Here is an 18,473-nt window from a genome sequence, read left to right on the forward strand (position 1 = left end):
AAAATTTTGATTCGAGACGAGACTTCTAGAAACATTTACGACACGAGACGAGTAAATCTGAATTCTCATCTTGTCTTGTGAGCAACGCTATGAGCAGGCGAGTTAGAAATCAAAGAAATACGATCATGGTTCCTTTAAGGTGCATCATCTAAGTAGATAATTGTACTAATTTGATACAAGTTAGGAAGAAATGATACACACGTCTGAAGAAAGAAAGAAGAAACAACATGGTAACCAAATATACATACCTAATCTGAAAGACACTGCACACCTGATAGTCCTTCTTCTGCCGTATCTGTTGAACTATCACTTCTCTCTTCACTGGCCGTCTCCGTTTCGCTGTTGCTGCTTTCTGAAGAATGACATTCCATATCACTCTCTTCGTCACTACTAACAAGCCCAATATTAACTAAAATCCTTTCGATTTCTTCCTCCATTAGTCCATCTCTGTGCCAATATTCATCTTCTCGATTTTTCACAAATTTACAAGCCTTCGACCAATCATCCGCAGTTATTTCACTGATTGCTTTTCGAGTAAGCTCTTTCAGCTTACTTATGGGAATGTTAGACATGTTCGCAGCTGCGATCTTCTGTTTTACCAAATTCCAGATTAATTCTATTGGGTTAAGATCACAATGATAAGGGGGAAGTCTGAGAACAGTAAATCCGTTTTCTTTCAAAATTTTGTCGGCTAAGTATACAGGTTGTGGTTTGTTTTGTCGTACAATTTCTAAGAGTTCTCTTCTAATCATTTGGTCATTAAATGTAATGCCATTGTTTCGAAGCCACTGCTGAATTTCTTCTTTCCGCGAACTGGACGAAGGTAATTTATTTTCCTGAATGGTATGATACGATGCATTATCGAAAACCACAATGGCAACAGGCGGGAGATTAGGAATCAATCGTTCTTGCAGCCACTTATTATAATTATGACTATTCATCTCCTGATGATAATCTTCACTTTTTGACTTTGAGTCGTAAATTACTTCTGCCCCGTCTATAAATCCCATTTCAGGTCTCGCATGAACTACTATTAATCTTTGTCCAGCACTTTCATTTTTCATTACACCAAATACATCACTGCTTTGCCAACATTTATTCACTGTATAATGGGTATGAATCCATGTTTCGTCTGTGTAGACAACTGGTAGCTTGGGTCCTTTGTCATTGTTTCGAAGAGCTCTTAAGTACGCTGCACGCCGGGCAACGATATCTTGACGTTCTATTAAAATTGACCTTCTATTTTTGCACCTTTTGAAGCTAAATCCTATTTCCTTAGGAGCTTCCGTAAGGTTTCCTTCTCACCTAGAAAGCTAATATCCTCTTTGAGTGCAGCAAGCAACTTTTTCAATGTGGGAATTTCTTTCTGGACTTCATAATATTCCAAAAATTTTCGACGCACAACACACTTTTCAAAATCATCCCAAAATATCCTTCTTCGCAGTCGGGGTTTACGTGGAGTTCCTACTTTCTCTCCGCACCTTTGCGCTCTTTCGCAGTCTCGACGTATGTTTAATATTGTTCTTTCACTTCGACCTACAGCTCGAGCTGCTCTTGCAGTTGCCTGAGTCAAAGGTATTAACAGACCACTCTTTTTTTCTTCTTGAAAAAATTTTAATACTTTATAAATAATACTTTTACTCTGAGACCGAACACTTCTCGGTGATTTGTTAGATGTCGATGACATGATGCTAAGAAGTTCAATCAAGTAACCAAACTTTTGTACAGGAAACGCAAACCACACACGAATCACTGCACCCTAGTTACGTTGCACTACTCACGCAATAATAACCTTCGACGTTCATTTAGTATTAGTTTCTAACACTACGAACTTCTTAGCAGTCGAGTGTAAGAAAATTCTGATTCTCCCATTAACAAAACCGCGAAGTTCACCATTGTGAATCAAAGTTAAACATTTGGCAACTGTGCTTTCATTGTTTAAACCAAGTTCTATTGTGTAGTTTTGAAATAAAGCATCTCCGAAATTACGGCCATGTCGGATCATGTGATCTCCGATCCATTGTCGAAGCGGTGTCTTGAGTAAGAAAATTCTTTTGCATTGACATCATATTCGGATGTACTTCAAAAGTTTGATGAGAGAGAGAACTGATAATCTTTCACCGCCACACTCCTAACCGTCTCCCCAGGGGTCCTGGGTCCACCCCCTGATTGAGATGGTGCATAAAAATAATTTTGTCTAATATGTGTCATTATTTAGCATGGTTTAGTAATTTAAAAAAAATATATTTCTGCCACATTTGATAACTTTCAAATAAAGTTTTCAAAATGTGGCAGAAATATCGCTTTTTAAAAAAATACTAAACCATGCTAAATAATGACAGAGATTAGACAAAGTTATCTTTATGTACCATCTCAATCAGTGGTGGACCCAGGACCACTGGGGAGACGGTTAGAAATGTTGCATTGACGGCGGAGGGGGAGCGATTAAAATGGGATGCCTGATAATTGAAGGTTCCTTATAACTCCAGTAAAATTCAGACAAAATCTCTGAATTACATAAAAAAGAAAACATACAAAATACATTTTCAGGGTAACTCTTACAATCATTACGTTATTCTAAGATTAATGCTACTTCCGAAATTGATTAGAGCGAATATGTATTTGAATAACACTTTCATAAGTTTTTCAAAGTATCAAGTTTGAAAAGAACGAAGTTTGTCTTCCATTGTTATCTCATTGTTCAAAGATACCGGTGATGAAGTAATTGGCTGGAAATCAATCGGCTGTTTCTTACATCAATTTATAAAGAAGATGAGTGCCAATGTTAGATATGTCAGTTCAGTATTAAAAAAAAAAAAAGCCACCCAACCTCTTGCAACCATGCGTAGCGCATTGTAATACTTACACTTGAAATAAAAATACAACTGAATAAAGACGATTGACTTTGCCTTTGAATTTCATGTGAATAACAATATACTACATTTCAGATAGAGGACAGGGAGGAGCAAGTTTTATTAAACAAGACCGTACATCTGATATGTTTGAACCATAGGCAACTTGTGTTTACGGGCTAAACTCAGTCCTCTGAAGTCAATCGACAAATAAACAGAATAACGTATCAGCATTATTATATACTATAGACACAAATATAATACTAGGCTCCCAAGTTTCAAAATTATAATGTGTGTGAAAACAGTTAGTAGATTTAATTCTTTATCACCTGATAGCTAAAACCTGAGAGAAATTCAGTTAGTCCAGAGGTAATTTCTTTCCTCATAAATAAAATTTATTGTGTGCTGAAGCAATGATACTTACTCTTACACTACCCATACGTTGATGTTTTATCAATACTTTTATTCGAACTCTACCAAAGGGCTGGATTTCTATCAGTGGCGTATTTACGATTTTTTTCGGGGGGGGCTTTGCTAACTTTCGGGGAGGGCTTTGCCTGAAAATGTGAAAATTCTGCAAGATATTTCATATACTTTACTATAGTAAGTAAGATTTCGGGGGGGCTTAAGCCCGGAAGCCCCCCCCTAAATACGCCACTGATTTCTATAATGATCCTAAAAGAAGGGTGCATTGAACCAAATCGTACAAATCAATCCCTAAAGGCAAGCTATCCAATCCCATAAATCTTTAAAAAAATCAAGGAAAAATTTCTTCACCTCCTTTTCCCCCAAAGGGTTCATATTTCTCGAAAAAAAATGAAATTTATTTATTTTAACGTCCCATGATTATGTTGTTTATGCTAGAGGAGACAAATGATTAATGAAAGTGAAGGATTGTAAAATTAAATTTTGGTCTCTCAATGGGAATCAAACCCAGAACCACATACAATAAAAGCACATGCGCTGGCCAATAGACCAGCGGAAAGGACTTTCACAGTTCTCGAGAGGAAACGTTTCGAGATTCTTCCCTGGCTAAAACTCGAAAAAATAATTTATTTGTCAATCGATAAACATACACTTAAACAGCAGCATCATGAGCCTTAACCTTAACTTGATTTAAACTTACAGTTACAAGATATTGCGCAAAACTCTAAGCTATCAACCCAAAATTAATATTTTAGTCACTGACATTGTCATTCCTGCGTTTTACAGGCTGCTACTGTTTTATAATGAAATCGAATAAAACGTAATCAATTTTTATACAATCTGCTTAATACACGGTAGAAGCTCACTGCATTGTCAACTGTGCTATGTTGTTCTTAAATTGGTAATTTCCATTCATAAATGTCTATTCACAATACATCTGCATTACTGCAGGAATGGTTCACTAAATACATACATAAGTTACGGCGTTTTTTATTAAGCGTAAAGAGATTAGACTATGCATAACATCTAAACTGCAACTTTAAAAAACCGTTGGATACACTGCAAAGTGAAACTCTCCGCTCCCCTGTCCCACCGCGCTTGCCAAGAAACTGATGTAAACACAACAGCAGCGCCATCCTTTCAAAACCGCACAGCTATCCTGGTCAGGTTATACTATATTATGATTTCAAAGTTGAATTGATTTTTATATCACAGCATATTATTACTGTTGTCCACAGAGGATTCTTTAAAGTCTACATATTCTGAACGGTACTATGTTACTTTATTAACACTTTATTATATTTAGATAGTACGCATAAATGTATATTTATTTAGAATATGTTCTATCAATTAAATATGTGTGAAAAATTATATAGTAACATCTTAAATTTATGTATTTGGATTTGCTCAACTTGACTCTATTACTGATATTATAAACACATTAAATGTATAAATGTTATAAACCAATTAGATTGGGTAAATGCTAGAAGATACATGTCTCACCAATTTATCAAAATTTGCGCATACATATTTATGTTCACAAAATTTGCAAGATTCTTACTTATCTTTATATTTTAGGACGTAACATTGCCATACACGACCTTTCATTCTACCTATTTCTCGAAATTCCATACGTTGATTTACATGTAAAAGGAGTCCGAGTACCTCTTCAGAAATTCAAGTCAGAGAGAAGAGACAGACCGACGTCTATAACTAATGGTGATTCAAGGATTATTAATAGTACTTCATCTCTATTTCTACATAATTCTAAATTACTTTACAAAATGGTTCCTTTTCATCATTTGTAAATTAGTACTTTGCTAATTTTGGCTGTTCTTTAGCATTAGGGGCCAGCTTTTGCACCTACTTTTTTGCGATATTCTATTCCGATGCGGTTGTTTTATGGTTTCATACGTTAAATTACGTTACCAACATTAAATTCAGACAGCATTGCAGAGCGAGCGTTAGCGAATGAAGGCGGGTTAAAGCCCCACATGGCACGTTGTTTTCTGTATTCGTTACCAACAATTCACTTTCTTTTCTCACATAAATCACTTCCACTTACCTTTCCGTTTTGTATAAATCCCCTACTGACTTAAACAAAAATATGTTCGATACTTTCTTAACTACTTGAACTTCACCATTCCGTAAACCATCCTACTTTTTGCTAGTTTTGGCCTCCAATACTAAACAATTACCGTACTTTTTAGTGCAAATGGAAATTGAACTTAAAAAATCATATTATTAGTTATATAAAGTAACGTCAAATAATTTTATATTTTTTAACCTCCAAATTCTTTAAAATCTAGAAGTAAATCATAATATATTAAAATAAAGTAATTAGTCTTATGGTTCTTATAATTTGGAAGATAAAGTATTGAAATGGAAATAAATTCCTTCCCGGGAATTTATAGGCCAGGGAAAAAACCGGGAATATTCCCATTTTTTAAATTCCTTCCCACCGGGAATATTCCCAGATTATGTGACAAGAGATGAAGAGTACGTACAAACTTAAAAAATTAGCATTACATCAGTGAGCACTCGTATGTTTATAATAGACGCTATTGCCGCTAGATGGAAGTATAAATCACTTTGCAAATACTTAAATTCGGCTATGAAATATCTAAAGGTATTGCATTTTCATCAATGCATAACAAATTGGTAAATTTGCTTCTCTGAAACAAATTATACTACTGATGTATTTATCGTTATTATTTCGAGAAACATTGAACAAATTAACACGAAACACGAGTAATTCATTGAATCTACCAATATTTTTGTTAAAGGCCAGTGGCTTGTGTTACTGGATTTAAATAATAGTTATTTTAAAATATATTTATTTTTTGTAAGTGTAAGTACGGGAGCATTTGCTTCATTGTACTTACACCAAAGTGAAAATACAAAACAGTATATAGCGCTATTTTACGTTGGTCTTCCAGTACTTTAGGAAGATACCTACTAATAATGGGATAAAACAAACTCGAGATTAGAGACGTGTATCGTCGATAAATCTCGTTCAGGCGAGCAAAATAAAGTAACGTAAGTTTAAATCTTTACCAGTAGCTTTCGGGAAGGGAATAATAATAATTTTATTTTAAAAGAAACTGTTTACGATAACCATACCATCGACAGAAACTGAATTATACACCGCCATCAAGCTCTCCATTGTGACCGTAGCAAGACGAGGACACTCACTATGCATTAATGTAATAGAGAGTCATTGATTAAATTGAGATGTTAGTTAATGTAATATAGAACTCAATTATAATCACCTCTGAAACTTCGATTCATGTTTAAGGGGGCGCGGTGGCTCAGTGGTAGAGCGCTCAACTCCGGTGCTTCGGGTCCCTGGTTCGATTCTAGCTCGCGCCATGTGGACTTTGTGGTGGACAAACACTGTGCTCGTGGGTTTTCTCGGGGTTCTCCCGTTTCCTCTCACTTTATTCATTCCACCATTTCATTCATTTCTCATCTTCACCGTCTCCTTTAACCTAACCGGCACAATCGTGGGACGTAAAACTAAAGATTTCGATTCATGTTTAATTAATTTTGTCCAAAGATGGCTACACATATCAAATGATACGATCACTTGTCTGATCTTTGAACGAAATGCACTGAATAAAATGAGATGCTTGAGGGTCAATTTTCATGCGTAGTTTTCGAGATACTCGAAAAAGGTGAATTTTTATAACACTAAAAGAAGTATGTAGTTCGTTTCCCATGATAATAGAAAGCCCAGTAGTAACACACGCTACTAATAATAACCGTTGCATTGCTTGCTGTAGTGGTAAGTGTTCAGACGAGGACATATTTTGTTTTACGGCGAATTACAACACAAGTTAATTACCTACATTTAAAATAGTTGTTTATCATTTGAAATTACTTTAAGAAATCGTTGTTAAAAATATATAGCTGTCTGAAGTTGATTATAATTGTTGATTTTTCTTTAAATTCCGGCAGGAGCCTCTGGGTACCTTGCTTTTCTCTAAGGGCATTCCATACTCTCCAAACCACTCGATATAAGGGACGCAAACATTTAATCGGGCACAAACAACATTTCGCTATTGCATGTTAGTCCGGCGCCGGCGGAGAACATAGCAGCTCAGTGGTAGAGTGCTTACCTCTGGGACATGGTGTCCCGGTTCGATACTCGACCAAGTAAGTTTGTGACATCTTATCTGTGGCATTTTTCGGGATACCTCTGTTTTGTCCCACTTTCTCATTCTAACCAATTATTACATCACAATTCACTTTTCTTAATCATCGTTTACCTCGGCCTAAAGCAGTGGTGTAAGGTAGGGGGCTGACTGCCCAAAGAGCCCCGAGAAAGTACCTAGATGTTTGTATTTTATCTCGAAGAAACAATTGACTATCACGTACTCTATTTGAAAACAAAATATATGTTCCTAAAAAGTTCCTAGACAAGCTGTGTTCTGTTTTAATTAATTTACCAAACTCAGAGTTTTGGATTTCTTTTGTGGTTATTTCTGCTACTTGGCAAATGCAAGTTTCATATTTTATATAACTTTAGTATATTAACTATTTATATTAAGATACACAAACAGTAGCTTATTTCTAGAAATGTTTACGATAATAACTTGAATTGCAAGAGCTACAAACAACAGCTGCGAATCTCATTTGCGTTGTTTCTCTAGCAAATGATACTAGCACCTTTCTGCTGTCTCACTTAACAAATTCGCGCAACGTCTGAAGCACGGCATTGTTTAAACGCGTGTTGTAGTTAGTAGTTCAGTCAACAAATGTTTTGTGTCGGGACTAATTAATGAAAAGCTGAATTTTTCAAGAACGTTACACCACAATATAAAGAGTATTTTCTAAATTTCCTCACCCCATCGTCCTTTTGCTTTCCCCTTTACAAGCCATAACCCTTTTAGACTCTAGCATTTTTTGAGGACACTGTTGACTTTCATTTAAGTAGCTACTATTTCAGTAGCTACTATTCGTCCGAGTATAATGGATTAAACCTCTTACTCTTTAGAACAAAACATGCTTTTAAGTGCTATCATGCACATCTTTGTATAATGTACGAGAAATGGGAATTCGAGGCAAAAATAGAGAACTTTCCCTCCAAATAATCCCTTTAATGAAATTTGGTGCCCCTTGGAACACCCTGGCTACAGGTACCTGAATATAATCTACCTTCCAAAATACTATGGTCTACATGTAATCTGTGATCGAAGTTTTATTGCAATATCTATAATAGCTGCGTGGGAAAATATTTCTCAATCCGACTTGAAAATGTTGAATTTCATACATAAATAAGGAGAATTGGCACTTATTTATAAAACAACTTTCCAAACACAGTATTATTCATGAAAGTATCATGGTTCATACGTCACTCTCTTCAGAATGACACAAGATTCTAAGTGGTACCATACGCATGTGTTTATAAGGTACAAGAGAAAGATTTTGGAACAAACATGAAAATTTCCCACCACAAACATCTTTCTTGAAATTCGTGTCGCCTGGAAGGGTACCGAGGATACGTGCCTGAAGATAATATACCTTGAAAAATGCTATTGTCTATACATAATGCATCTGCCAATTTTTGTTGCAATATCTAGAACAACTACAAGAATAAAAATGTATCTTTTATTCTGTTTGACAATACAAATGATATAGTAAAAGCATCCTTAACCTTCTAACATAGCATGAACGTATGGCAAACGGAACAAAATATAACTCCTCGCTATGAGATATATAATGTGTATACATTATTAATATGGACATAAGTTAATAATTTATTTATAATGGTTATTACATATCCTGGTCATTATATTTTATTTATTTCTTTATTACTTGTATTATTGCTAATTATTATGGCCAATTTTATTTTGGGATTGGGATATTGGGATATAAATGAAGTAGCATACTTAAAATCATGACTTTTAAGATTTGTTCTTTCTGGAGAAAAGGGGAGGCGGATAATTATGCCACTGCATGGGGCGACAAATTGATTAGGGCCGGCCCTGATATGTATATACAACACATGAATATAGGATGACACAATTTGAAGGAATGCAGGGTGTTTCAAAATTAATATTAGGATTTTGAAACTTTGTAGTATCTATTACAATTAACTTACAATTATAAATATTATATCAATTGAAAGAGCAACTCAGTTTTGTTCCCACGCATGCACATGCATTGTTTCTTTTGTCTGCCGTTAGAAAGTTCAAGTATCAATGATGGAGACTAGAGAGCAGAAAGCTTTTTGTGTTGTAATAAAGATTGAATCTGTAGTTACAGTGCAACCGTCTGTGTGAAGAATATTAAGGAGACGCTTGCAACTACGTCCTTATCGTTTGCAATTGCTACAGGCTGACAATCTACGGTTTACGTGCCAATTTCGCAAGTGAAATATTGTTGCATAAGGAGCTAATGTAAACACTCATACTGTTCATATCTGGCGGTAAGCAAACCCTCAGGAGATGGTACAGTTGAAACGAAACTCCCCTAAATGTTTTGTGCCATATGGCGGAAAGTTTATGTGCCCTTGTCGCCTATCGACTATATGTGTGTCGTGTGACATCGAACACTCACATCGAACACTTCTAGCAAAGATGTTTGAGGTGCTCTTTTACTTAATGTATTGTTTATAATTGTACGTAAAATGTAATAAGTACTACGAAGATTTAAAATCCCGATATTCATTTTGAAACACCCTGCAATTCTCACCAACAGTATCGGAATTTAGATGAAAAAAGTAGAGAAAGTTTTCCTTATAAAGTTATTGTTTACAACAAAGATATTATTTGACGGGTCTGCTTGCAGTGCTGCAAATTAGGGAAATTAAATTGGGCAAAAAATTCGAAATTTTTGTTTATAAATTCGTACCTATACATTCGAGTGCAAGTCAACTTACAACAGTCGAACATTTTTTCTGATTGAAAAAACGCGGGTACAGATCGTTACAATGGGGTAATTAGAAAGCGCACGAAAAATTCGTATTTAGGTTCTAACTCTTGATTTTTCTGGTTTTCCCCTGCTTTTCTGTTTACCGTAATATATTTTTGGTATTAGAAGCTTTGTTCCCTAAATATCGCAATGATACTTGTAGGATATATTAGTGGTGTACCAAATTTCACAAAATTAAATCCCCACGTTAAGCGGGTTTGCATATCCAGGCTCCTAACTATGAAAACATTTACGCTCAGTCCAACCTCAATCATTTCACGAATTCAACCTGTTTTACGTATGTTATTAGGACATAATATCGATTGTGATTTATTCTAAAATCACTTTTATACATTGCAAGAGCTGTAACGTGCAAATATTTACTGAGAACTCATAGTCGTATCGGAATAAACAAAAGCGAGTATGGAACAATAAACTGCTATAACAAAAGGCAAAAGAAGGTGTGCAAAGGCATACAAAACGGTCGAGTGGTTTGGGTCGATACACTATTAATCACATGTTTGTGTGTTCAAACCCGGTAGCAAGTTGTTTCTTTTTTGAGTGTCTTCCTATTTTCATCCGGAGGCTGAAAATATTTCTTTGAGTAACTCATTGAAAACTTCTTTTGTTTCAAATTCGATTAGAACGGAACATTATATGAATTGCGAATCTTAAATCCATAGCTAAAAGAATGAAGTATACTCACTACTCTATTATCCTCTGATTTGTAACGAAAAACTATTTATAAACAGTGGTGACTTCAGAAAATTATCCTTGGAGGAATTTCAATATGCGGGTGGAGGACAAACATTGGTAGTCCACATTGAGCACGACCGAATATATGGACCTGAAGGCGGAAATTTCTTAGCTCGAGAGGGGTCTCAAATTCTCCCTCAGATCACGTTCTGAAAGCATCATTGCTTAAAAGCTTTTCGTAACAAATATAATATTACACTTGTTTCTCGTTCTACATTTAGAATTGGTAAAATCATAACTTATAGAGGGTTATAATAAAAGCATAAAAATTACAATACCAATCATGTATAAATTATCCTGTAAGTTACCAACTTTGGGTCAGATTAAAACTCAAATATTTGTTTTCGGATTGCACTTAGAAGTAAGTCCTCTCTATATAATCCTGATTGGAAAGCCATGTTTAACACTAATTAATTAATCAATATTTATATGAATATTTTTTATTTTACTATTTTTACTATTCAATATTATATACACTTCATTTCCAAAATCAAAATCTCGAAAATGTATATTGTACGAGTGCAGACTCGCAAATAAATGATTATTTATAATATATATTGGTCTCTATTCGAAATTCTATTTAATCGAATCCGACAAGAACACAGACAGAAATATCGAGAACCGGTGAAAAAGAGAGAGAAAAAGGCGTTAGACCCGGCGGGGACTCGAAGTAAGTTCGAATGGTGCTTTATAAGCCGAACGCCTTAGACCACTCGGCTATGGTAACAACTGGTGATCGTAGCAAAGGCTTCGAGTAGTAGTTCTTATTACAGAATAACATTTTCTATTGCCTAAAATTTAAACCTAATTTACTTTGATATAATATATCTATTAATTTGTTTCATGAACGGTTTCGTTATTTTGATGACTGATGTATGTTGTTGATGTAGATTCTATTACACGTTCTTTCGTAAATATTATAGAAAGTATCAGGGTTATTTATGATCTTTTATGGAAATTGACTGGCGCATGCGCAGTACACAGACAGTTCAATTGGAAGGCGAGGAAGGAAACGCTAACACACTGTTAGAATGTTTCATCGCTGTGAAGTATAAAGAACAGCTAAAATGTATCTTATACTTCTCATTGCGTAAAGAATCACCAGGTTAATGTTTGTCCAAGTTCTCGCTAATCAACTGGACTCATGAAAAATAATTAATATTGTCATTACTGCACAATATGAAGAATAAAGAACGTATATTACACCACATTGTTCTCGAATTCGAACTTAGCTAAGGAAGGGACAATAAACAAAATGTGATTTATTCATTCGAATTGAGATAATTCAATGAAACTGGAAATTACACAATCAAAAGGAAAAACATCGTTAAAAAGACAGTAACACTTTTATCCGAGATGTGAAATAAAGTTATTAATTAACTGAAATGAAGCAATATTGGGCATGATATAGAGTAAGAAAAAAAGTAAATGTATTCTTATTAACGTTCAAAGTAAATTCACAAATACTTTTTGAAGATATACTCCTCTGCCTTTACGATTTAACGAACTAATAAGTAAACAAGCAAAGGAAAAGAATGAAGAACGAGAGTATTGCTCTTGAAAAAATATAATAAATAAATGAAACTTATATAAATGTTTACACAAAAGATAGCACACTAGTACTTCGTGTAGTCACCTCCAGAGTCAGTAACTTCTTGAAGTCTGGAGAGAATACTAGATACAAGTCTCGAGCAATACGACGGTGTGTCACGAAAATGTTGCCACAGCTCCATAACATGATTTTGAAGAAACGTTTGGTCTCTGTCTTCACGTCTCTCTTCCCATTCTTGCACCATGTAGGCCCACAGATGTTCAATTGGGTTCAAATCTGGGGATAGAGGGGGCCACTCAATACAAATTAACTCTGGATGTTAACTTTGCCACTCTTGTGTTTGCCGGCAAGTGTGAACAGCACTGTTGTCATGCATAAATATATATTCTTCCTGTTCGGGGAAGTTTCTTTCTAAGGACGGTAACAACGTATTTTCGAAGATATTAATGTAAACACTGCTGTTCATTCTCTCAGGCACCGCAACCAAATCTCCAGGACCAGCAGCCATCATGTATCCCCAAAAGTGTGCTGATATTCGTCCTGAACAAGAAGTTCTGATAATATTTTGTTAAGCATACCTGGTTCCGCGCGGTCTATACAATATAACTCTGCCTTCCCATCGGTCCAGATGACTAAGTCCCAATATGACTGAGGTTGGGTTATGTTATTCTGTGCCCATTCCATTCGTCTGGCCTTGTGAGTTTCAGTCAGGAGAGTCTTCCTAGCGGTTCTTGAACAGTGTAGACCAGTCCCCAATAATCTTCTTCTTATTGTTTCGTGAGAACAATTATATTCTCTGGCTTTGTCCAAGAGGATTGACGTGTGGCGTAGAGGTCTGTTGATTACTTCTGTAACTAAAGCTTGATCTTCAGCTGCAGTTGTCACTTTTGGCCTTCCACTTCTTGACCGAGACCTGAACAATTCATCACCTTCTTCATGTCGCTGAACCCATTTCTTGACCGTTTTCTTACCACATCCCAGATCTCTAGCAATCTGAGGCACAGTTTGTCCCATTTTTGCTCGGCCGATGATTTCTCCTCTCAGAGCAACAGACAGTTCTCCACAACCTTTAGAGCGAGGCATTTTGAGAACCTGTTAGAAATTTGCGTTCTGGCGTGTATGACAAATGTCGGTAAAGTGCATCTTTCTGTTCTACTGCGCATGCACCAGTCAATTTTCATGAAAGATCATAAATAATCGTGACAATTGCTGTAATATTTATGAACGAATACGTAATAGAACCTATATTAACAACATCATTCGTCAAAGTAAAGAGTACCGTAAACATAAAACAATTTCAACAGACTATTACATCGGGCCAAAATAGGCTTAAACTTCAGAGAATACAAAATAAATTTCATACTGTAACAAAAGATTGAACATGAAACACGCTTACTATATTTTCAACTTGTCACATTAGCCAAGTGGACCAAGGCATTCGGCTAGAGATTCTGAGGCACCATTCAAGAGTAGTTCGAATCCCATCATAGCACAATTTGGTTTTACCTCTTCTTGACGTTTCTGTTTGTGATCCTGCCGGATTCTATTAAATATAATTTCGTAATACGCTACAATATACGTAATATTTAAAGTTCTTAACCTCCCATTTTTACATTTTTCAAGCTCAGTTGAGAAGAAAGAGGGAAAATGAAAGTACACCTTGTCTCAAAAAGGTTGAGCGCATTCTTTATTGGTGTTTTGAGGCAAAAATTTTCAAAGTCCAACTTCGGGTATCTTCGGGAAATAGTAAACCAGGTTCGAACCTCCAAGCCAGCCTTTGCAATCGGGAAAAAGTTTGCAGATGTGTTTTTCTTCTTTTAAATATAATAAGACTTGTTATCAAGTGTTGAAAAAAGCAACATTGATTGAAATACTTAATGACACAATATTTCGAAACTTTGTATTAATGTCAGCAAATTCTTGTTTGTCATTTAGCTCTCCATACGTGATGGAATATTTAGATACGTAAACGAATCTTTCCATATGTAAAAGAATGCTCAAAGTGAAGACATAGAATATAATTATCACCTGAGTTCTAAAATAAAAGTCAAAGTAGAACAGAAACAGCGTTTGTAGTGGATATGAATGTCATAATTATCTTGAGAATATTTATACATCGCTAAAAGTACCTTAACAGACGTCCTTGTGGTAGCTCACTGGTAAGTTGTCGGACCTTAAATCATAAGGTTATGAGTTCGAATCCCATCTGGATCAATGCTTTTTTTTAAAATTATATTTTCCGCAATGCATGAAAAATTATATAAAATAATTACATTAAAATACATCAGTTGTATATATATAACATAATCATTGCAAAATGTAGTAATTATTATGTTTAAAATATAAAATCTGAGATAATTTTCACAGTAGGTCGGTATTATATATGAGAATGTTAAATGCAAGTTAGGAAAATCGTTTAATAGCAATAAATAAATTATGTAGTGTATTTATTTGCAGCTATTTGTCATACAGTTATAACTTCTCAATATTCTCAATACAGCATGTCATTTACATTCGTGAAATACAGTATATTCCTACGGATATAGAAAGTGTGTAAACAGAGTATCCAAAGTCGGATCCTGCTTCAAGACACATAACTTTTCCCGATCCCCTTAACGTCACGGGAAGAAACAGAAATTCTCTTTAGAACGGAATATCGTTACTTAGAGTCTCATTCGAATACGTTGAATATGCTTTTGTATATTCATTTCTCTCTCTCTCTCTCTCTCCCTCTCTCTCACTCTCTCGTTTTGTTTATGTGTTGCGGAATATCCCAAGTTGAATACAACATTTGCAAAGTATATGACCATCAGTGTCATGGAATACCGGAAATTGAAAGTCGTGTTTCTTGAGGTTGGATTTGCGTGTTCATGTTAGCTCACTGGTAGAGTACGGGCTTGTTAATGAGGTCGTCTTGAGTTCAAAGCCTGCAGAGAATTATCTTTTTTTTTTTTGTTAGTAGAATTGCACAGAAATCGGATTCAAGGAGTGGTTTACTTCTAGAGAAGCGTTTAGGTAGCCCTGAAAAGGACTGTTTTCGGGAGTTAAGGCGGGGACATTAATATTGTGTCCAATACCCTTCTGAATTTATAACACGCCCACATTCTTCTGGGCATGGAATCTATTAAATGGGTCACAAATTTATCTCCTTCCCCTACCTCCAGCTATGCTTCGGAAACAAGATGCCACAGGTCATCCTGGGTTCTTGGTGGATCTGCCTCAGGCCAACTTTCCCTTAGAGTACGCTTCACTTCTGCCCACATATTTTCCATGAGATTGAGGTCTGCTCCACGAGGCGGCCAGTCAATTAAATCAATCTCAGGCTGCCCTGCGAACCATTCCTGAACCACACGGGAAGTATGTATTGGCGACTGGTCTTGCTGGAACTGAATTACACCATCAGGCTGAAATACTCGTACAGATGGCACCATGATATTACTCATAATATCTAAGTACTGAGCACTGTCCAGGTGTCCTTCAATTCTGTGAAGCAATTCTGCTCCGCGCCTGAAAATCCAACCCCAACATGAAATAGATACATGGCCACTGCGATTTCAAGCAGCAACACATCCAGGGTCATATCGGGTGCCTCTCGGGCGATACACAAAACGGCGTCCCTCATTTGATGTTGTGAATATGGAATCATCTGAGAAAACTACGTTTTCCCAATTGCGACCCACATTCGCCTGTGCAAACGCGAGACGGTAAATTTTGTGGTCGTCTGAGAGTTTTTCCTTCACGGCAGCAACACAGCCACGTAACCCAGCATGACGAAGCCTTCGCAGAGCTGTATGCTTACTACCAGGAAAAAGAGAAGCTTCCCTTAGCTGTCTAGACGTCCTTAGTGGGTCTAACCGGGCTTCGTTTACTAATCTCGCATCTTCGGATTCGGTTGACACATGCGGGCAACCAGAAGATCGTAAATTACCAGTTTGGTAGATCGTAAATATAGTTAGAATCTAATACCGGAAATTATTTTGAATTTTGTTCTGATAGGCATACTTTTATTTTTTATACATACTGTAAAGAACAATAAAAAATAAGTCTACTAAACATTGTCAAAGGGTGCAGAGTTGTTTAAAAATGAATTTAAATGAAAGACGTATGATATGATACTAATGAGAACTGTATATAGAAATACTAGAAAAATACACATGGAACAAAACCTGCACATTGAAATACAATTAAAATTGAAACCTAATGAGATACCTAAGCATGGTGTAATTTCACTAGTGCAGCAATGCCCAGTTCAATCTTCGTGACGAACATTATGAAGCCATTTTCAACTGATAAGCGATTTCTTGTCTTTGTTTTAATGTTTACCATGAAAAAAAAAACTTTCGCACAAGTACGATGGAATTATTACTTTTAAAGCAGCAGATACCAGACCATGATATTCTTCTCTCCTCATCAGGCAGAACTTGTCCAAGTCTTCGTTACAGAAAACCAGTTGCAAAGACTTGTAGCATATCATTCTATCATTTGGTCAAGAAGTTGTGGGCTTAGATCAGATACGTTAATGGCCTCTTTAATGAAGGAGTTTAACATCCATCTTGAACAAGCACCTTCGTCGTTGGGAATATAGATAATACAGTTACTGTATCCACTGTCAATGCCGGGCGCCGAAAAAAGGGGGCACAAATTTCGGAGGAAGTGTGTTACTCATAAGTGCATGTGCACATGTATAAAATAGAAGAAAAAACGTAATAAAATGTGCTCAAAATCAAGAAAAGGCAGGGTTTACTTTTGAAAATTTTATTGAGCTTCGTGCCAACCATGGTGGCGCTTCGCAGCTAGTCTGTCGACCTCACTCATATGTACGGAGACATCGTCGTATACTATCGCCCCGAGCGCTGATTTTCCATGCCACGGCACTGTTCACTATAAACAAGAAATGGATTCTACTATTATAGAAATAGGTATGTTAAAAATCCCACACAAGCTTATTATAAAACACAAATTATAAAAGGGTCGCTGGCAAGAGGATGTGATAAAAGGGGATCGTGATAGGAATTAGATTGAGAACCACTGGCCTAGAGTAATTTTAACCAAATTTCTTATAGTCTGAAAAAGAGTGCTGTCGGGTTACCTATGGTGAATGGGAGGGAGATACATACTCGTATAAAAGATAGCTAGAAATTGATCGGTATTAGTGTCGAATTCATAGTTTTCGGGGTCGCTTAGAAAAATAGTGTGACTTTGGATTTCGCTTAACTCCGATTAAGCTCTCATTAGTAGGGATGGGCACGAACGACTTTTCTTTGAAACTCGACTCGACTCGAAACAGACATCTTTGAGGTCTACTCTAGGGCTCGGCGCGAAAAATATCCTCCAACTCGACTCGGATTAGAGTCGAATCAAACTAAAACGAGCCAAATCCTGTGTGTAGTCCTACCTAGACAATACATAGACAATATAATTATTCTATTATCAATTATACTACTATTACTACAAATAATAATAATAATAATAATAATAATAATAATAATAATAATTATTATTATTATTATTATTATTATTATTATTATTACAACACCGTGTATAAACATGAACGATAGATGGTTAGTAAAGGAATACTAAAAGCTAGTTGACTGCCGACGTCGGTAGTCATGACGTCTACAAGGCAAAGACATCGTTCATTACCCTAAGCTGTAAGCGTCGGTGGACTACAGATGGTCAACTATTGACCTCTCGCCAAAAATTGGTGGTTCCATTTTGAAAACTTTACTACCAGCGGCAGAGACGCGATGAAGCGACAACGAACCACAAAATTACTCTCCCAAAATATGTTAAAATGCCTATATGTGTGATTTGTTTATATTTAGGTGAGTCAAAAAAACACAAAACAAATACCCCGGGGTGGACGCGAACTATCAATATTACGATTACTAGGCACGTGTTCTTCTGATTTCCCCACGGAAACGATCATAAAAAGCTTGCTTGTTGATGGATAAATCATTGACGTCTTA

At 36.0% G+C, this 18,473-nt stretch overlaps 1 protein-coding gene across 1 annotated transcript; it reads right to left on the reverse strand.

Annotated features, from left to right (window-relative positions):
• Window positions 1-248: 248 nt before the first annotated feature.
• LOC145689143 (uncharacterized) lies at window positions 249-1,064 on the reverse strand. The gene has a single exon (XM_081763275.1). It carries the CDS (start codon window positions 1,062-1,064, stop codon window positions 249-251), a length of 816 nt encoding a protein of 271 aa, XP_081619401.1.
• Between the last annotated feature and the right edge of the window lie 17,409 nt (window positions 1,065-18,473).

The sequence above is a fragment of the Thermobia domestica genome, chromosome 7 (assembly GCF_964235325.1).
Source record: "Thermobia domestica chromosome 7, izTheDome1.hap1.1, whole genome shotgun sequence".
In the NCBI taxonomy this organism is placed as follows: Eukaryota; Metazoa; Arthropoda; class Insecta; order Zygentoma; family Lepismatidae; genus Thermobia; species Thermobia domestica.

Coding starts and splice junctions, on each gene's coding strand:
- LOC145689143 (XM_081763275.1), bottom strand. CDS start 1,064: ATGAAAAATGAAAGTGCTGGACAAAGATTAATAGTAGTTCATGCGAGA.